The 19,375-nt window shown below is 43.2% G+C and overlaps 1 protein-coding gene across 6 annotated transcripts in view; it reads right to left on the bottom strand.

Moving 5' to 3' along the window:
- The window catches only part of LOC112252633 (protein fantom), a 32,511-nt gene extending 14,224 nt beyond the window's left edge, over positions 1–18,287 (bottom strand). For 2 of the 6 annotated variants that reach the window (XM_024424059.2, XM_024424058.2), the window contains exons 1-10: positions 12,122–12,262; positions 11,603–11,698; positions 11,358–11,502; positions 11,046–11,172; positions 10,615–10,801; positions 10,336–10,441; positions 1,247–1,390; positions 889–994; positions 450–596; positions 95–168 (exon numbers count right to left, since the gene is read on the bottom strand). In XM_024424059.2, the coding sequence (XP_024279827.1) occupies positions 95–168; positions 450–596; positions 889–994; positions 1,247–1,390; positions 10,336–10,441; positions 10,615–10,801; positions 11,046–11,172; positions 11,358–11,502; positions 11,603–11,690 (1,124 nt within the window). In that variant the 5' untranslated portion in view covers positions 11,691–11,698; positions 12,122–12,262. Of the gene's footprint in view, positions 1–94; positions 169–449; positions 597–888; positions 995–1,246; positions 1,391–10,335; positions 10,442–10,614; positions 10,802–11,045; positions 11,173–11,357; positions 11,503–11,602; positions 11,699–12,089; positions 12,263–12,596; positions 12,748–18,268 lie in introns of those variants that run through there. The other 4 variants (XM_042323327.1, XM_024424057.2, XM_024424055.2 and 1 more) reach the window with 4 other exon arrangements.
- Positions 18,288–19,375: the final 1,088 nt, after the last annotated feature.

Genomic DNA, 19,375 nt, shown 5'->3' with positions numbered 1-19,375 from the left:
AACACAAAGCCATATGTCATCCACAGAGAAGAGTTTTTCCATGTAGGATTTCAACACGCAAAGCAACGTACAAATGTGGTGTCCAACCCCTCACCTGTTCACCAGTTTATCACAGTTATCCTTCAGCAACACTCTCTCCTTCTCCAGGTCAAAGATTTGCTCCTGCAACTGTGTTTCGTTAAAAAAAGAGGATAGTTTATTAACCAAGAGTTTAGCCGAGGGTGTCCCTACAATGTTATGAGATTGAAACAATCTCATCAAATTGCTCTCGATAAGAGTGCCTGCTAAATGACTAAACCATAAGGGCTATTTTCCCAGACAGATTAAGCTTAGTCCAGGACTATAAAGCATGCTCAATGGAGAATCTCCATTGAAAGTACTTTTTTTTAGTTGAGGACTTGGCGTAATCTGGGTCTGGGAAACCAGCCCCAAATGTATCGGAAGGTTACCTCCTCTGTCCTTCTCTGTGAGAATGAGTTGGCCTGTAGTTGGCTCTCCAGGCCCAGACTCCTCAGTCGCTCGTCTTTCAGCTGGCCCATTAACTCATCCACCTTGGCCATCACAGCTTCATGACTGACCTTCAGGGTCCTCTGACTCTGCAATCACAACACTGTGGTCATTACCATGGTGACTGGGTTTGAATAGTATGTGACTGAAAGAACAAGATATTTGAAGTTTCCATGTCGACTATAGATTAGAATGTGCGGTGGAGACCAAAAAAAAATAGTGTGAATCCCATTTATTTCTAAATCAGCTCAAATGTTTTTCTTAAAACCTCAATCTGGTGCAATACTAATGCCACATGCATTTCCCAAATAATCCACACTGGACATTGCTAGAGTATTGCTAATGAACTAGTGTCCCCTGGAACATGCAGTTGTATTTTACCTCTTGGAGTTGTAGGAATCGGCCCTCGAGCACAGTGAACGCGTTGCCCTTCTCAACAAGCTGCTTCTGCAACCTGATCATCTCCACGTTGTCCTTGATAGTAGATCTGGAGACACCACAACACAGAGGCATGGTTTTGAGCACTATTCCCATATAGTGTGTGTGTGTGTGTGTGTGTATGCCGTTGCTGGATAAAACAACTGGAAATATACAGGTACGTGAACACAACCACTTATTGTGGATGTGAATCTCCACCAAAAACAAAATCAATCAAAAGTTTAAACTTATGTGCTCAATGCAGTAGATTGAGGAGTGTGTTGTTAGGATGCAGAGTAGCTACTTCTGCATAGTGTGTTACCTCTGCCCAGTGGTCTGCTGCTCTCGCAGGTGGAGGAGCGACTCCTCAAATTTTCTCTCCTTCCTCCTCAGCTGGTCCCTCAGCAGCTCTGCAGCTTTGTCCATCTCCTCTATGTGAGACCGTTGAGTCTCAATCACATTCTCACTGACAGACAAAGATTCAGATTAGTTTTATTAGAATCAATGACAAGGCCACTGTTGCTAAAGCAAAGTGAGAGTGACAACAATAAAAGTAAAAAATACATTTTACAGGTACCTGCCAAAATAATGGATCCAATTGAATAAATAAGGGATACAAGGTATGACAAGCTATATTGAAAGCAGGTGCTTCCACACAGGTGTGGTTCCTGAGTAATTTAAGAAATTAACATCCCATCATGCTCAGGGTTATGTATAAAATTGCTGGGCAGGCCATTATTTTGGCTACCAAGGCTATGAACCCAAAGGATGACAATGACCATATCCACAGGCCACAAGTAGTCACTGAATGGTTTGATGAAAACGATATGCCATGGCCGTCTAAGTGACCAGATCTCAACCCAATTGAACACCTATGGGAGATGCTGGAGCCGCGCCTGAGACAACGGTTTCCACCACCAATAACAAAACACCAAATTATGACATTTCTCATGGATAAATGGTGTCGCATTCCTCCAATAGAGTTCCAGACACTTGTAGAATCTATGCCAAGGTGCATTGACGCGGTTCTGGCTCGTGGTGGTCCAACGCCCTATTAAGACACCACGTTGGAGTTTCCTTTATTTTGTCAATTACCTGCCTCCTGGGCCTTTCACGCACGACAGTGTCTAGGGTTTACCGAGAATGGTAAGACAAACAGCAACAACAAAAATTCCAATCAGCGGCAGTCCTGTGGGCAAAAACAGCTCGTTGATGAGAGGTCGAAGGAGAATGGCAAGAATCATGCAAACTAACAGGCGGGTCACAATCAGGCAAATGACGGAACAGTACAACGGTGGTGAAGAGAACAGCATCTCCTGGCACACGTTAGGTCCCGTGATACCACCTGAGCAAAGTGTCCATGTCCCAAAGAATTCAGGCTGTTCTGGAGGCAACGGGAGGTCCGACCCGGTACTAGATAGGTGTACCTAATAAACTTGCCACTGAGTGTTTATACACACACACACACAACCTATCTATATACACAGTGCCACAGAAAATATTCACACACCTTTACTGTTTCCACATTTTTGTTGTGATAAAGCCTGAATTTAAAATGGATGAAATTTAGATTTGTTTGTCACTAGCATACCCAATAATGTCAAAGTGAAAATATTTTTTCCAAATTAGTTAAAAAATAAAAAGCTGAAATGTCTTGAGTTAATCAGTAATCAAACACTGTTATGGCAAGCCTAAATAAGTTCAGGAGCAAAAATGTGCTTAACAAGTCACATAATAAAGTTGCATGGACTCCCTCTGTGTGCAATAGTGTTTCAAATGATTTCTCTGTAACACACACATAATTGTAAGGTCCCTCAGTCGAGCAGTGAATTTCAAACACGGATTAAACCACAGAGACCAGGGAACTTTTCCAATGGCTCGCAAAGAAGGGCACCTACTGGTAGATGGGTAAAAATAAAAAAGCAGTCTTGAATATCCCTTTAACATGGTGAACTTATTAAATTACACTTTGGATGGTATATCAATACACCCAATCACTACAAAGATACAGCCGTCCTTCCTAACTCAGTTGTCGGAGAGGAAGGAAACCACTCTGGGATTTGACGATGAGGCCAATGGTGACTTTAAAATAGTTAGAGTTGAATGGCTGTTATAGGAGAAAACTGAGGATGGATCAACAACACAGTAGGTACTCCACAATACTTACTTAATTGACAGAGAGAAAAGAAGGAAGCCTGTACAGAATAAAAATATTCAAAAAAAATGCAACAGGTACAAAATCAATACTACAAAAAATGTGGCAAAGCAATAAACGCTTTGTCCTGAATACAAATTGCTATGTTTAGGACAAATCCAATACAACACATTACTAAGTACAACTCTCCATATTTTCCAGCTTACAGTGCATATTTTCCAGCTTACAGTGCATATTTTCCAGCTTAAAGTATTCAGACCCGTTCATTTCCCCAAATTTTTGTTACTTTACAGCCTTATTCTAAAATCTACACAATATACCCCATAGTGACAAAAATAAAATTATTTTATATAAATGTTTGAAAATGTATTAAAAATAAATAAAAACGTCCCCCTGTGGTCAATTAAATTGATCTGAAATCATTTGGAAAGGCACACCTGTCTATATAAGGTTCCACAGTTAACAGTGCATGTCAGGGCAAAAACCAAGCCATGAGGTCGAAGGAATTGTCCGTAGAGCTCAGAGACACGATTGTGTCGAAGCACAGATCTGGGGAAGGGTACCAAAACATTTATTCAGCATTGAAGGTCCCCAAGAACACAGTTGCCTCAATCATTGTTCAATGGAAGAAGTTTGGAACCACCAAGACTCTTCTTAGACTGAGCAATCGGGGGGGGCCTTGGTCAGGGAGGTGACCAAGACCCCGATAGTCTGACAGAGCTCCTGAGTTCCTCTGTGGAGATGGGAGAACATTCCAAAAGGACAACCATCTCTGCAGAACTCCACCAATCAGGCCTTTATGGTAGAATGGCCAGATGGGAACTACTCCTTAGAAAAAGGCACGATAGCCCGCTTGGAGTTTGCCAAACGGTACTTAAAGGACTCTCAGACCATGAGAAACACGATTCTCCAGTCTGATGAAACCAAGATTGAACTATTTGGCATGAATGACAAGCCTCATGTCTGGAGGAAACTTTGCACCATCCCTATGTTGAAGCATGGTGGCGGCAGCATCATGCTGTGGGGATGTTTTTCAGCAGCAGGGACTGGGAGACTTGTCAGGATCGAGGGAAAGATGAACGGAGCAATGTACCGAGAGATCCTTGATGAAATCCTGCTCCAGAGCGCTCAGGGACCTCAGACTGGGGGCAAAGGTTCACCTTCCAACAGGACAACGACCCTAAGCACAATGCAGAAGTGGATTCGGGACATGTCCTTGAGTTGCCCAGCCAGAGCCCGGACTTGAACCCAATCGAACATCTCTGGAGAAACCTGACATTAGCTGTGCAGCAACACTTCCCATCCAACCTGACAGAGCTTGAGAGGATCTGCAGAGAATAATGGGAGAAACTCCCCAAATACAGGTGTGTCAATCTTGTAGCGTCATACCCAAGAAGACTTAAGGCTGTAATCGCTGCCAAAGGTGCTTCAACAAAGTACTGAGTGAAGGGTCGAAACACTTAGGTAAATGTGATATTTGGGTTTTAAAATGTGATATTTCTGCATTTCATTTTCAATATATATATTATACATATTTTCATACACAAAACATCCCAGTGGAAAGTGTGTGCATGATTTAAAAAATATATACACTGCTCAAAAAAATAAAGGGAACACTTAAACAACACAACTGTCCACTTAGGAAGCAACACTGATTGACAATAAATGTCACATGCTGTTGTGCAAATGGAATAGACAACAGGTAGAAATTATAGGCAATTAGCAAGACACCCCCAATAAAGGAGTGGTTCTGCAGGTGGTGACCACAGACCACTTCTCAGTTCCTATGCTTCCTGGCTGATGTTTTGGTCACTTTTGAATGCTGGCGGTGCTTTCACTCTAGTGGTAGCATGAGACGGAGTCTACAACCCACACAAGTGGCTCAGGTAGTGCAGCTCATCCAGGATGGCACATCAATGCGAGCTGTGGCAAGAAGGTTTGCTGTGTCTGTCAGCGTAGTGTCCAGAGCATGGAGGCGCTACCAGGAGACAGGCCAGTACATCAGGATACGTGGAGGAGGCCGTAGGAGGGCAACAACCCAGCAGCAGGACCGCTACCTCCGCCTTTGTGCAAGGAGGAGCAGGAGGAGCATTGCCAGAGCCCTGCAAAATGACCTCCAGCAGGCCACAAATGTGCATGGGTCTGCTCAAACGGTCAGAAACAGACTCCATGAGGGTGGTATGAGGGCCCGACGTCCACAGGTGGGGGTTGTGTTTACAGCCCAACACCGTGCAGGACGTTTGGCATTTGCCAAAGAACACCAAGATTGGCAAATTTGCCACTGGCGCCCTGTGCTCTTCACAGATGAAAGCAGGTTCACATTGAGCACATGTGACAGAGTCTGGAGACGCTGTGGAGAACGTTCTGCTGCCTGCAACATCCTCCAGCATGACCGATTTGGTGGTGGGTCAGTCATGGTGTGGGGTGGCATTTCTTTGGGGGGCCGCACAGCCCTCCATGTACTCGCCAGAGGTAGCCTGACTGCCATTAGGTATCGAGATGAGATCTTCCGACGCCTTGTGAGACCATATGCTGGTGCGGTTGGCCCTGGGTTCCTCCTAATGCAAGACAATGCTAGACCTCATGTGGCTGGAGTGTGTCAGCAGTTCCCGCAAGAAGAAGGCATTGATGCTATGGACTGGCCCGCCCGTTCCCCAGACCTGAATCCAATTGAGCACATCTGGGACATCATGTCTCGCTCCATCAACCAACGCCACGTTGCACCACAGACTGTCCAGGAGCATGCCCAGGCATTGTAGGGAGGTCATACAGGCGTGGAGGCCACACACACTACTGAGCCTCATTTCACTTGTTTTAAGGACATTACATCAAAGTTGGATCAGCCTGTAGTGTGGTTTTCTCACTTTAATTTTGAGTGTGACTCCAAATCCAGACATCCATGGGTTGATAAATTTGATTTCCATTGATAATTTGTGTGATTTTGTTGTCAGCACATTCAACTATGTAAAGAAAAAAGTATTTAATAAGAATATTTCATTCATTCAGATCTAGGATGTGTTATTTTAGTGTTCCCTTTATTTTTTTGAGCAGTGTATATATAATATTCTAAACTCAGCAAAAAAAAGAAACTTCCCTTTTTCAGGACCCTGTCTTTCAAAGATAATTCATAAAAATCCAAATAACTTCACAGATCTTCATTGTAAAGGGTTTAAACACGGTTTCCCATGCTTGTTCAATGAACATGGACCAGTGGAACAGTTGTTAACACACTAACAGCTTACAGATGATAGGCAATTAAGGTCACAGTTATGAAAACTTAGGACATAAAGAGGCCTTTCTACTGACTCTGAAAAACACCAAAAGAAAGATGCCCAGGGTCCCTGCTCATCTGCGTGAATGTGTCTTAGACATGCTGCAAGGAGGCATGAGGACTGCAGATGTGGCCAGGGCAATAAATTGCAATGTCATTACTGTGAGACGCCTAAGACAGCGCTACAGGGAGACAGGACGGACAGCCGATTGTTCTCGCAGTGGCAGACTGTGTGTAACACCTGCACAGGATTGGTACATCTGAACATCACAACTGCAGGACAGGTACAGGATGGCAACAACTGCCCGAGTTACACCAGGAACGCACAATCCCCCCATCAGTGCTCAGACAGTCCACAATAGGCTGAGAGAGGCTGGACTGAGGGCTTGTAGGCCTGTTGTAAGGCAGGCCCTCACCTAACATCACCGGCAACAATGTCACCTATGGGCACAAACCCACCATCGCTGGGCCAGACAGGACTGGCAAAAAGTGCTCTTCACTGACAAGTCGTGGTTTTGTCTCACCAGGGCTGGTAGGATCCGCGTTTATCGTCGAAAGAATGAGCGTTACACCGAGGCTTGTACTCTGGAGCAGTATCGATTTGGAGGTGGAGGGTCCATCATGGTCTGGGGCGGCGTGTCACAGCATCATCGGACTGAGTTTGTTGTCATTGCAGGAAAACTCAACGCTGTGCGTTATAGGGAAGACATCCTCCTCCCTCATGTGGTACTCTTCCTGCAGGCTCATCCTGACATGACAATGCAACCAGCCATACTGCTCGTTCTGTGCATGATTTCCTGCAAGACAGGAATGTCAGTGTTCGGCCATGGCCAGCGAAGAGCACGGATCTCAATCCCATTGAGCACGTCTGTTGGATCGGAGGGTGAGGGCTAGGGCCATTCCCCCCAGAAATGCCCGGGAACTTGCAGGTGCCTTGGTGGAAGAGTGGGGTAACATCTCACAGCAAGAACGGGCAAATCTGGTGCAGTCCATGAGGAGAAGCACTGCACTACTTAATGCAGCTGGTGGCAACACCAGATACTACTGACTGTTACTTTTGATTTTGACCCCTCCTTTGTTCAGGGACACATGATTCCATTTCTGTTAGTCACATGAAGTGGGACAGCATTCACTTCACTGCAGTCAGGTCAAGATCCTAGTGAGGACGACGAGCAAACGGATGAGCTTCCTTGAGACGGTTTCTGGCAGCTTGTGCAGAAATTCTTTGGTTGTGCAAACCCACAGATTCATCAACTGTCCGCGTGGCTTGTCTCAGATCATCCGGCAGGTGAAAAATCCAGATGTGGAGGTCCTGGGCTGGTGTGGTTACACATGGTCTGCGGTTGTGAGGCCGGCTGGACGTACTGACAAATTCTTTAAAACGACAATAGAGGTGCCTTATGGTAGAGAAATGAACATTATATTCTTTGACAACAGCTCTGCTGGACATTCCTGCATTCATCATGCCAATTGCATGCTCCCACAAAACTTGAGACATCTGTGGTATTGTGTTGTGTGACAAAACTGCACATTGAGTGGCCTTTTATTGTCCCCAGTACCAGGTGCACCAGTGTAATGCTCATGCTGTTTAATCAGCTTATTGATATGCCACATCTGTCAGGTAGATGGATTATCTTGGCAAAGGAGAAATGCTCACTAACAGGAAAGTAAACAAATTTGTGCACAAAATGAGAGAAATAAGCTTTTTGTGCATATGGAAAATGTCTGGAATCTTTTATTTCAGCACATAAACATGGGACCAACACTTTACATGTTGCCTTTATATTTTTGTTCAGTGTAGTTGAAAGCCCTCTTTAACTTAAGCAGACTAACATTTCTACACTACCAGGGGTCTGTCGGGAGGGAGAAACGGGAGGGGGAGGTTCAGTCAGGTAGGTTACCTAGCCTGTCTATCGCTTGCAGCCTCCTCTCCTTCGACGCCGGGACACCCTGGTGCGGTGTTGCCTGCGGACAGGGTGGCTAATCTGCTTCTTCTGGGCTTTGTGATTGATAGATAAGACTATGAATGACTTTTAGATGGGCCGGGGGCCCCTTTTATAGGGCTGGAGGGGGGTGGAGTGACGTCATCATGGGATAAATGATGATGCAATAATTAGACGGTTTGGATTTTGAAAAGTAAAATAGCAGTATTGATGTTTTTGTTTTTTTGCTTATGTTTTTTTGGCCAACACAATGAATCATGGTAGAACTAATCAATCAGAGCTTTATTTAATGGTCATTTGGAATGTCAATTCAATGAGCATTATGGGTAAGTAATACAAAACAGAATATAAAAAGTGGCCAGAAGGATATAAGAGCCAAAAATGAAGAAAATTGGTGTAAAATTGTAGGCGATCCACAGCATGAGTCAAAATACCCATAAAACCTAGCGGTCAAACAGGAAATGGTTCCAATCGTTTTTCCACCATAGATTTTTCCCATAGTGGATTTTAGAAACACTTCAAATAAGGGCTTACCCTGATAACCATGTACGTCTCTCTAGGACAAGGTGACTTTTATCAAATGTTGGAAAAACAATTGGAACCATTATCCTGTTTGACCACTAGGTTTTATGACACCACTGTGGGGCTCTATTATAATTTATACAACGGGTGGGTCTATTCCTGAATGCTGATTGGTTAAAACCACATTCCAGCCTGTGTCTATTCCACAAGTTACCACCGGCTAAACATATGATGTTAAAATGCCTATTTACTTTGTTCCATCTGACTGCGCAATCCAATGTCTCATTAACTCAGCTAAACAATTTATAAACTTGATCTCCACTATAAAAAGCATCTAGACATTATCTCACATTTCCTTGAGACTAAAATGTAGTTTTCAACAGTGGAGATTTCTATAAACCTTGCTGTCTGTCTCTCATGTCATTTGCAACATTGTTTCAATATTCAAATTTGACCTCCGTGTGTCCCATAGTAATGAACGTGTCGAGAGTCGGGACGAGACCGACAGGCAGTGTTTCTCAGCCATTCGAACTCGTGAATCAGCTGGCATAATTTTTATGGATATATTCAAAGAAATGTAAATTGAAAAAAGGTCCAACGAAATGAAGTGCAGCTAGTTTGCAGTCTTTCCACCTTCAGTTTGAAGTGATTGTGTTAGCTGTGCTGTTGGCTAGCTCCTCTGAACAACAGTGTCCTGACATTTTCTATGCCAGGTGAAATCATGCCTCATTAGCTCATTGTTATGGATGCGTCCAAATAAAGGTCACTAGAAAACAGCTTAAACAAATGCAAATGCAGCTACTGTTGTTATTTGGCTGGACTTTTTGATGTGACTGTAAGTTAGCAGTAGTTGGCTAGCTAGCAAGCAAGGGATAAGAATGTTGCCAGCCAGTATGGCAATGGAACATTTATAACGAACGACTGGGTCGCGTCCATAGATACAGATCAAGAAGACTGAACGACGGTCTCGCAACCAAACCAATAGAACGAACAACCAGCCAGCTTGGGTATCAACCCTAGATTTGTGTTGGGACTATATCTTGTGGAAGGATGAAATAGCATTAATAAATTCATCAAAATAACATTTTTTACGAAAATGTCAATAATTATTTCAATATGTTGGTAAAAGTGAAAATGCCCTCGAAGCCAGTTTTTAGGATATATTGGTATGGTTTGCCGGCTCTAGACTTCGTTTCAACCCTAACAGTACCTGTGCCAATATATCTTCCAAACACCGGCTTCTTGGGCATTATCACTTAAGTAGATGTATTCAAATATATGAATAAAATGAATTTTAAAAAAGACAAACGAGAGGGAAGGGGAGAGAGAGATAGAGATGGGGAGACAGAAAACTGGAGAGACAGAAAAAGACTGAGTGAAAGAGAGACAGATAGAGAGGGAGGATAGAGAGAGAAAGAGAATAAGAGAGAGAGCATTGCAATCATGGAGGGGATGTTGCTAATATGGTGCAAAAGGTACAGTCCCTCACAGTCTAGCTAGCTGATAAAAACATTACATACAGGTTGCGGATCTCAGCTCTGGCGTCGTCCAGCAAACTGTGTCCGTATCTGGGCAGCAGACCCTGAGGGGCCCTGCCACTCATCTCCACCTCCACACTTCTAGGGCCTGGGAGACACAAACAGACACAAAAGTTAAGGCTAACAGAAAACTCCCACCAAAATTCAAACATGAGGCTAAAGCCATATTGCTTTCCTATCCAATCTATGCCTAGGGAGTAAAGACTAGGAGTTCTTTTGGGATTCAGTGTCAGAGTATAAGAGTAAAATGTCAAAGGTCACCTCTGGGGGCAGCAGGGGGTAGCTGAGCCAGGCTGAACGTGTCCTCCCTCAGCCTCCGCAGGCCTGTATTGACTCGTGATTGGACATGGCCATAGGGGGTGGGCCGTTTGCTTTGCGTCTGTAGCTGCTGTTTGGCGGCCAACAGGCGCTGCTTCAGGCCCTCATTCTGCATCTGCAGCTCCTGGACCTAGAATTGAATTACACTCAATTTTGGGTTGCAAATAAACAAAACGTACATCGACAAGATGCGCATTTGAAATCCTAGAGGATAACACACAAAAACATTCATGAAAACACTGGTTATGTCCCAAATGGCACCCTATTCCCTACACTACTTTTGACCAGAGCCCTTTTGACCAGAGCCCTAGTGCACTATATAGGGAATGATGGTGCAATTTCGGACGCATCCACTTATTTCCAAAGTGGTCCACCTTCTCCTGCAGCTCTTCCATCATCTCCTCCAGCTCCACGTCCCGGCTCCCTGGTCGCACCCCACCTGCAGCCACTTGTTCCACACGCCGACGGTCCTTCACCAAGCGCACCAGCTTGGTGGCCATCCTGTGAAAAGCCAAGAGAAGTTTGAAGTTCAATAGAATGGGAGCAGAGGCAAGGGTCAGAAATCCACATGAAGAGTTGTTGAACTCTAAGGGTTGATACTGTAGGGGTATGCATTGAGGTTGAAACCTTAGCTAAATGTGTGTGTGTGTTGCGTGTGTGTGCATACATCCAGGTGCAGTTCCCACCTCTTGATTTTGTCCTCCTGTTTGTGTGTGTGTTGTTTGAGGAGCAGGTTTTCCTCATGGAGCCGTAGGAACCTGTCCTCCAGCTCCTCCCTGCTCACCCGCAAGATCGCCTGCCTCGCCCGGGCATTCTGGGCTACCAGCATCTCTGCAAACAGAGCCAGGAAGTTACCACCAGTTTAGACCCAATTGTTAAGGTCCATAGGTTAGAGTAAAGTAAACTAAAGTCAAGTAATGGCATTAATAACCTGATAATCCCACTCCAACCTTAGTGAGGTTTAGGGTGATGTCTTTAACCGGCACATCTGCTGCAGTCTCGTCAGCAAACGTTGACATGGTTCAATCTGGAAACAAAAGGTTGAGACATCACAGCTATCCATCAATGAAAGACTAACAGGACACAGCCTCCTGTGGCTTGTTTTAGCTAGGAAGGTCAGATGAAAACCATGCAACTAACAGTACTAACTAGTTGCCATCAATGTCTAGAATAGGCGTACATATTATTACTGCTCTACTAGCTTAGCTAAATGTTTCTTTCTAGGTTAAAATAGCTCACAAATAGGCTAGCTAGGTTCGTTTGGCTACGTACGTACAAAAACAAGCGGCTCGTCTGAAGCAAAGTCTCAATGAACTAGCTAACGTTAGTTTTAGAGTGGATAAGCAAGCTAACAAGTTAGCTATCGTCCAGTTTAAAAGTGTATATCCAATAGTAAAGCATGCATGCATAATGTTTACCATTAACTATTCATTTCCTACACATTTGTTACCGTTTCACATAAACACTTCACTCCTCAGCGACTGACTGTTGCTAACAAACAATTGTCTTCCTGTTCCCATGTGCGCATGTGTTTCAAAAGAATCATGGGATACGTAGTTTCAGGAGAGGAGCAGTACAGTCAGAAGACTGAGCATTTCATAATATTATGTACTGTGAGTCAATATCTAACAGGTATTTGGTGCAGTAGGCTACTTTGCAATGCTGATAGGCATTATTTCAGTAAATGTTCCTATGCACTGTGTCTTTTACACTGTCTCCTTTCATTACCATGTTGACAAGCCTTAATCTAGCCCAAAATGGAGTTTACTGTTAGCCTTAATAAGGTCCAAGGACCAAAACAGCCAAATACTCCATCTAAACGTGAATCGATTCTCAATTGTGATGCGGTTATAGAAACATAAAGTCCTAGACTTTCATATCACATCAAAATAATCTCACAAATACAAACTATTCAATTACTGTACACTGTTTTAGTTGCAGCCGAGAGTATTTTTCAGTGACGCCACATTTCTGGCGAGAGGGTTCCAGCTGCTGCGACATCATCTCAGTCGTCATCCCTCAGGGTCTCTATGCTGCCACCTACTGCTATGTCATCTCTCAGTGCAGCGCATCTCTCAGGAAAAGTGGAATTTTCGAAAAGAGTGAACGTTTCAAATGAACTATATGGAGAAGTGGGGGTTTCGACACGTTTCACTCAATATGTCGTTTGGGTTATCGGACATTAGTAATGGTATGCAGAGACGACAGTGAGGAATTTCAGTTATGTAGAAAAAACAAAAAAGTATATTCACTGACTAAGCTGTTTCTTTAAATGTTACATACAGGTAGTATGTATGTAACAATACTTTTCTTGTAAATGCTAGCCAACGTTACATTTACGTAATTTAACAAACGTACAGTGGTGAGTGCATACATTTGAATACTTGTTTCATTATTGGTCCCTCGTGGGAAAAGAACTCCCCGACGCTGGCGCCCATGCGCCTCCAAAATACTCTATCACCTGAGCTACACGGGACTAGCTACCTTAATTTATAATTTTAGTTTTTACATTAATGTATTATTGAATATTTGGAATAATAATAATTGAAATATCAAGTCATGGCAGTGCTAGTAGTTATGGAATTCCAGCGCTTCTAGTGTTAAAAGGCGCCTTTCAAAACCCCCACTTATAATGGTTCCTTTCTAAATGCTCTCACCTATCGACACCCCCAATTTTCGTGAGAGATGCACTGCACTGAGAGATGACATATCAGTAGGTGGCAGCATAGAGACCCTGAGGGATGACTACTCTGAGAGATGATGGTACAGCTCGACCCTACTGGGGCTTCCATTACACACAGGTGTCGAAGCATGCTAGATAGCTAATAGGCGAAAGTTAATAAAGATGGCGGCCCCGGTGTGCATACAACAAATGCCTCGTTTGCGAAGTTCGCTGTATTGTACATTGCTCATTTTTTTTTGTATAGGCATTTGCACAGTATACATGATCCCAATTCTTGGTCCAAGTAGGCGGTAATTTGATAAAACTAAAAAGTAGATTGTACTGTTATAATGTCACATTGAACCATATTGCTTGCGGTAGTTTAAGAACTCGGTGGTAATTTTATTTATTTTTATTTTTTATTTTACCTTTATTTAACTAGGAAAGTCAGTTAAGAACAAATTCTTATTTTCAATGACTTTTCAATTTAACTTTTTAAAAATGTGTTATTATTATTTCTCGCTGATATGAAAGATAAGGTCTTTATGCTTCCAAAACCGTACCACAAGTGATGCGTGTTAATGTTCAGACCGAGTGTCGGGGATTAACAAAACTCCCCTGTACAGAAGACAACATCGCACAATGACTTATTTGTAATGTAATGGAACTGAGAGTCATGATCCAGGGCTAGCCTTTACCGTGATACCTGCAATGCAAAATTAAATAGAAGTATATTGGTCGTATACACAGTTTGGCAGATGTTATAGCGGGTGCAGCAAAATGCTTGAGTTACTAGCTCCTTACAATGCAGTAAAAATTCAAACAAGAAATGTCAGAAAGAATACAAATAACACTAACAGTAATCCAAATGCAAGCTATGCAAATGATACAGTATGTACAGCAGTAGATATATTAGCTATGTCAAGAATCCAGTATGTAAATACATGGTGTGTACAAACAGTGTAACAGAAAATGCAATGTACAGTAGATATAATAGATATAAACCCAGCAAAAAAAGAAACGTCCCTTTTTCAGGACCCTGTCTTTCAAAGATAATTTGTAAAAATCCAAATAACTTCACAGATCTTCATTGTAAAGGGTTTAAACACTTCCCATGCTTGTTCAATGAACCATAAACAATTAATGAGCATGCACCTGTGGACGGTCGTTAACACACTAACAGCTTACAGACGGTAGACAATTAAGGTCACAGTTCACAGTGAAAACTTAGGACACTAAAGAGGCCTTTCTACTTACTCTGAAAAAAAGAAAGATGCCCAGGGTCCCTGCTCATCTGTGTGAACGTGCCTTAGGCATGCTGCAAGGAGGCATGAGGACTGCAGATGTGGCCAGGGCAATAAATTGCAATGTCCGTACTGTGAGACGCCTAAGACAGCACTACAGGGAGACAGGACAGACAGCTGATCGTCCTCGCAGTGGCAGACCATGTGTAACAACTAGAGGTCGACCGATTAATCGGCATGGCTGATTAATTAGGGTCGATTTCAAGTTTTCATAGCAATCGGTAATCTGAATTTTTGGACACCGATTATGGCTGATTACATTGTACTCCACAAGGAGAATGCGTGGCAGGCTGACCACCTGTTAAGCGAGTGCAGCAAGGAGCCAAGGTAAGTAGCTAGCTAGCATTAAACTTATCTTATAAAAAACAACCAATCCTAACATAATCACTAGTTTAACTACAAATGGTTGATGATATTACTAGTTTAACTAACTTGTCCTGCGTTGCAAATAATCAATGCGGTGCCTGTTAATTTATCATCGAATCACAGCCTACTTTGCCAAACGGTGATGATTTAGCAAGCGCATTCGTAAAAAAAGCACTGTCGTTGCACCAATGTACCTCACCATAAACATCAAATCCTTTCTTAAAATCAATACACAACTATATATTTTTAAACCTGCATATTTAGTTAAAAGAAATTTGTGTTATCAGGCAATATTAACTAGGGAAATTGTGTCACTTCTCTTGCGTTTAGTGCAAGCAAAGTATGGGTATATGCAGAAGTTTGGGCTGCCTGGCTCATTGCGAACTGTGTGAAGACCATTTCTTCCTAACAAAGACCGTAAATAATTTGCCATAATTATGACAATACATTGAAGGTTGTGCAATGTACAGCAATATTTAGACTTATGGATGCCGCTCGTTAGATAAAATACGGAACGGTTCCACTTTCACTGAAAGAATAAACGTTTTGTTTTCGAAATGATAGTTTCCAGATCTGACCATATTATGTCCTAAGGCTCGTATTTCTGTGTGTTTATTATATTATAATTAAGTCTATGATTTGATAGAGCAGACTGACTGAGCGGTGGTTGGCAGCAGCAGGCTCGTAAGCATTCATTCAACAGCAGTTTCCTGCATTTGCCAGCAGCTCTTCGCAATGCTTGAAGTACAGTGCTGTTTATGACTTTAAGCCTATCAACTCCTGAGATTAGGCTGGCAATACTATAGTGCCTATAAGGACATCCAATAGTCAAATGTATATGGAATACAAAATGGTATAGAGAGAAATAGTCCTATAATTCCTATAATAACTACAACCTAAAACTTCTAAACCGGGAAAATTAAAGACTCATGTTAAAAGGAACCACCAGCTTTCGTATGTTCTCATGTTCTGAGCAAGGAACTTAAACTTTAGCTTTTTTACATGGCACGTATTGCACTTTTACTTTCTTCTCCAACACTGTGTTTTTGCATTATGTTCAATTTGGTTTAAAAGTTTCATTATTAATTTGAGTAAATTTATTTTTATTTATGTATTATAGTAAGTTAAAATAAAAGTGTTCATTCAGTATTATTGCAATTGTCATTATTACAAATATATATTTAAAAACAGGCTGATTAATCGGTATCTGCTTTTTTTGGTCCTCCAATAATCAGTATTGGCTTTGAAAAATCATAATCGGTCGACCTCTAGTAACAACACCTGCACAGGATCGGTACATCCGAACATCACACCTGCGGGCAAGGTACAGGATGGCAACAACAACTGCCCGAGTTACACCAGGAATGCACAATCCGTCCAGGAACGCACAATCCCTCCATCAGTGCTCAGACTGTCCGCAATAGGTTGAGAGAGGCTGGACTGAGGGCTTGTAGGCCTGTTGTAAGGCAGGTCCTCACCAGACATGGGCACAAACCCACCGTCACTGGACCAGACAGGACTGGCAAAAAAGTGCTCTTCACTGACGAGTCACGGCTTTGTCTCACCAGGGGTGATGGTCGGATTTGTGTTTATCGTCGAAGGAATGAGCGTTACACGATGCCTATACTCTGGAGCAGTATCGATTTGGAGGTGGAGGGTCCGTCATGGTCTGGGCGGTGTGTCACAGCATCATCGGACTGAGCTTATTGTCATTGCAGGCAATCTCAATGCTGTACGTTACAGGGAAGACATCCTCCTCCCTCATGTGGTACCCTTCTTGCAGGCTCATCCTGACATGACCCTCCAGCATGACAATGCCACCAGCCATAGTGCTCATTCTGTGCGTGATTTCCTGCAAGACAGGAATGTCAGTGTTCTGCCATGGCCAGTGAATATCCCGGCTCTCAATCCCATTGAGCACGTTTGGGACCTGTTGGATCGGAGGGTGAGGGCTAGGGCCATTCTCCCCAGAAATGTCTGGGAACTTGCAGGTGCCTTGATGGAAGAGTGGGGTAACATCTCACAGCAAGAAATGGCAAATCTGGTGCAGTCCATGAGGAGGAGATGCACTGCAGTACTTAATGCAGCTGGTGGCCACACCAGATACTGACTGTTACTTTTGATTTTGACCCCACCTTTGTTCAGGGACACATTATTCCATTTCTGTTAGTCACATGTCTTTGGAACTTGTTCAGTTTATGTCTCCGTTGTTGAATCTAATGTTCATTTACACATGTTGAGTTTGCTGAAAAGAAATGCAGTTGACACTGACAGGACATTTCTTTTTTTGCTGAGTTTATTAGAATGAGCTATGCCGAGAATTCAGTATATAAATACAGTATGAAAAACAGTATAAAAGAAATGGAAAGTGTCCAGTGTTTAATGTCTCTGTATACATGGGACAGCAGCGTTGGCTGTGTGCGTGAGTATGTTTGTGTGTTGTGAGTATGGGCATATGCAGGAGTCTGCATGTGTATGAGGTGTGTATGAACTTGTGTGTGTCTGGGAGTTTGTGTGCAAGAAAGCATCTAAGGTGCAGGACAGTACCGGGCAGGTAGCCGGCTAGTGATGGCTGTTCAACAATCTGATGGCCTGTGCCAAGTTTTTTTAAAGTTATCTATCTGTATGCCGTCTAGCAGATAGGGTTAACGCATATAAATAGAATCAATAGAATGGACGAATCATTGAATTGAATGGGTACGCCCATTCTATTCATTGTATTTCTATGCATTTAATCCTATCCGATAGCCGAAATAATTCATCCGGATAGATAACTTTTGAAAAACTGGGCCCTGGTAATATCAAATCAAATTTTATTTGTCACATACACATGGTTAGCAGATGTTGATGCGAGTGTAGCAAAATGCTTGTGGTTCTAGTTCCGACCATACAGTAATATCTAACAAGTAATCTAACCTAACAATTTCACAACAACTACCTTACAAGTGTAAAGGAATGAATAAGAATATGTACATAAAAATATATGAATGAGTGATGGCCGAACGGCATAGGCAAGATGCAGTAGGTGGTATAAAGTACAGTATATACATATGAGATGAGTAATGTAGGGTACGTAAACATTATATAAAGTGGCTAGTGATACCTTTATTACATACATTTTTTCATTATTAAAGTGGCTAGAGATGAGTCAGTATGTTGGCAGCAGCCACTCAATGTTAGTGATGGCTGTTTAACAGTCTGATGGCCTTGAGATAAAAGCTGTTTTTCAGTCTCTCGATCCCTGCTTTGGTGCACCTATACTGACCTTGCCTTCTGGATGACAGCGGGGTGAACAGGCTGTGGCTCAGGTGGTTGTTGTCCTTGATGATCTTTTTGGCCTTCCTGTGACATCGGGTGGTGTAGGTGTCCTGGAGGGCAGGTAGTTTGCCCCCGGTGATGCGTTGTGCAGACCTCACTACCCTCTGGAGAGCCTTACAGTTGTGGGCAGAGCAGTTGCCATACCAGGCAGTGATACAGCCCGACAGGATGCTCTCGATTGTGCATCTGTAAATGTTTGTGAGTGTTTTTGGTGACAAGCCGAATTTCTTCAGCCTCCTGAGGTTAATGAGGCGCTGCTGCGCCTTTTTCACCACGCTGTCTGTGTGGGTGGACCATTTCATTTTGTCCGTGATGTGTACGCCGAAGAACTTAAAACTTACTACCCTCTCCACTTCTGTCCCGTCAATGTGGATAGGGGGCTGCTCCCTCTGCTGTTTCCTGAAGTCCACGATCATCTCCTTTATTTTGTTGACATGGAGTGTGAGGTTATTTTCCTGACACCACACTCCGAGGGCCCTCACCTCCTCCCTGTAGGTCATCTCGTCGTTGTTGGTAATCAAGCCTACCACTGTAGTGTCGTCTGCAAACTTGATGATTGAATTGGAGGCGTGCATGGCCACGCAGTCGTGGGTGAACAGAGAGTACAGGAGAGGGCTGAGAACGTACCCTTGTGGGGCCCCAGTGTTGAGGATCAGCGGGGTGGAGATGTTGTTATCTACCCTCACCACCTGGGGGGTGGCCCGTCAGGAAGTCCAGGACCCAGTTGCACAGAGCAGGCAAGATCAGTTGTGTTGTAGCCTACATGTTTAGGGGATTTTACAATGAAGTTAATGAATGTCCCCCTTTTTTATACAATCCAGTCTATGCTTCATGTTTATCGTTCGTTTTCTTTCCCTCTGACCATCCTCTGTGAAGGGAAGTAGCAGGGCTATCACTCAGGTCCTGTTCTATGCATAATCCCAAACTTTGCCTGTAGGTGTATTTGTGATCTGAGACGGAAAAAGAGCTCTGGTTTACAGTCTGGGATTTGACAGGCAAGCTGTCAGCTCTCTGCCTTTCATGAATTGGCAATTAAACTAATTTAGAAGGCTGA

This window comes from Oncorhynchus tshawytscha, linkage group LG06 (genome assembly GCF_018296145.1).
Source record: "Oncorhynchus tshawytscha isolate Ot180627B linkage group LG06, Otsh_v2.0, whole genome shotgun sequence".
NCBI lineage: Eukaryota > Metazoa > Chordata > Actinopteri > Salmoniformes > Salmonidae > Oncorhynchus > Oncorhynchus tshawytscha.
Note: the sequence above shows the minus strand (reverse complement) of the source record. Positions and strands in the feature narration are given on the sequence as shown.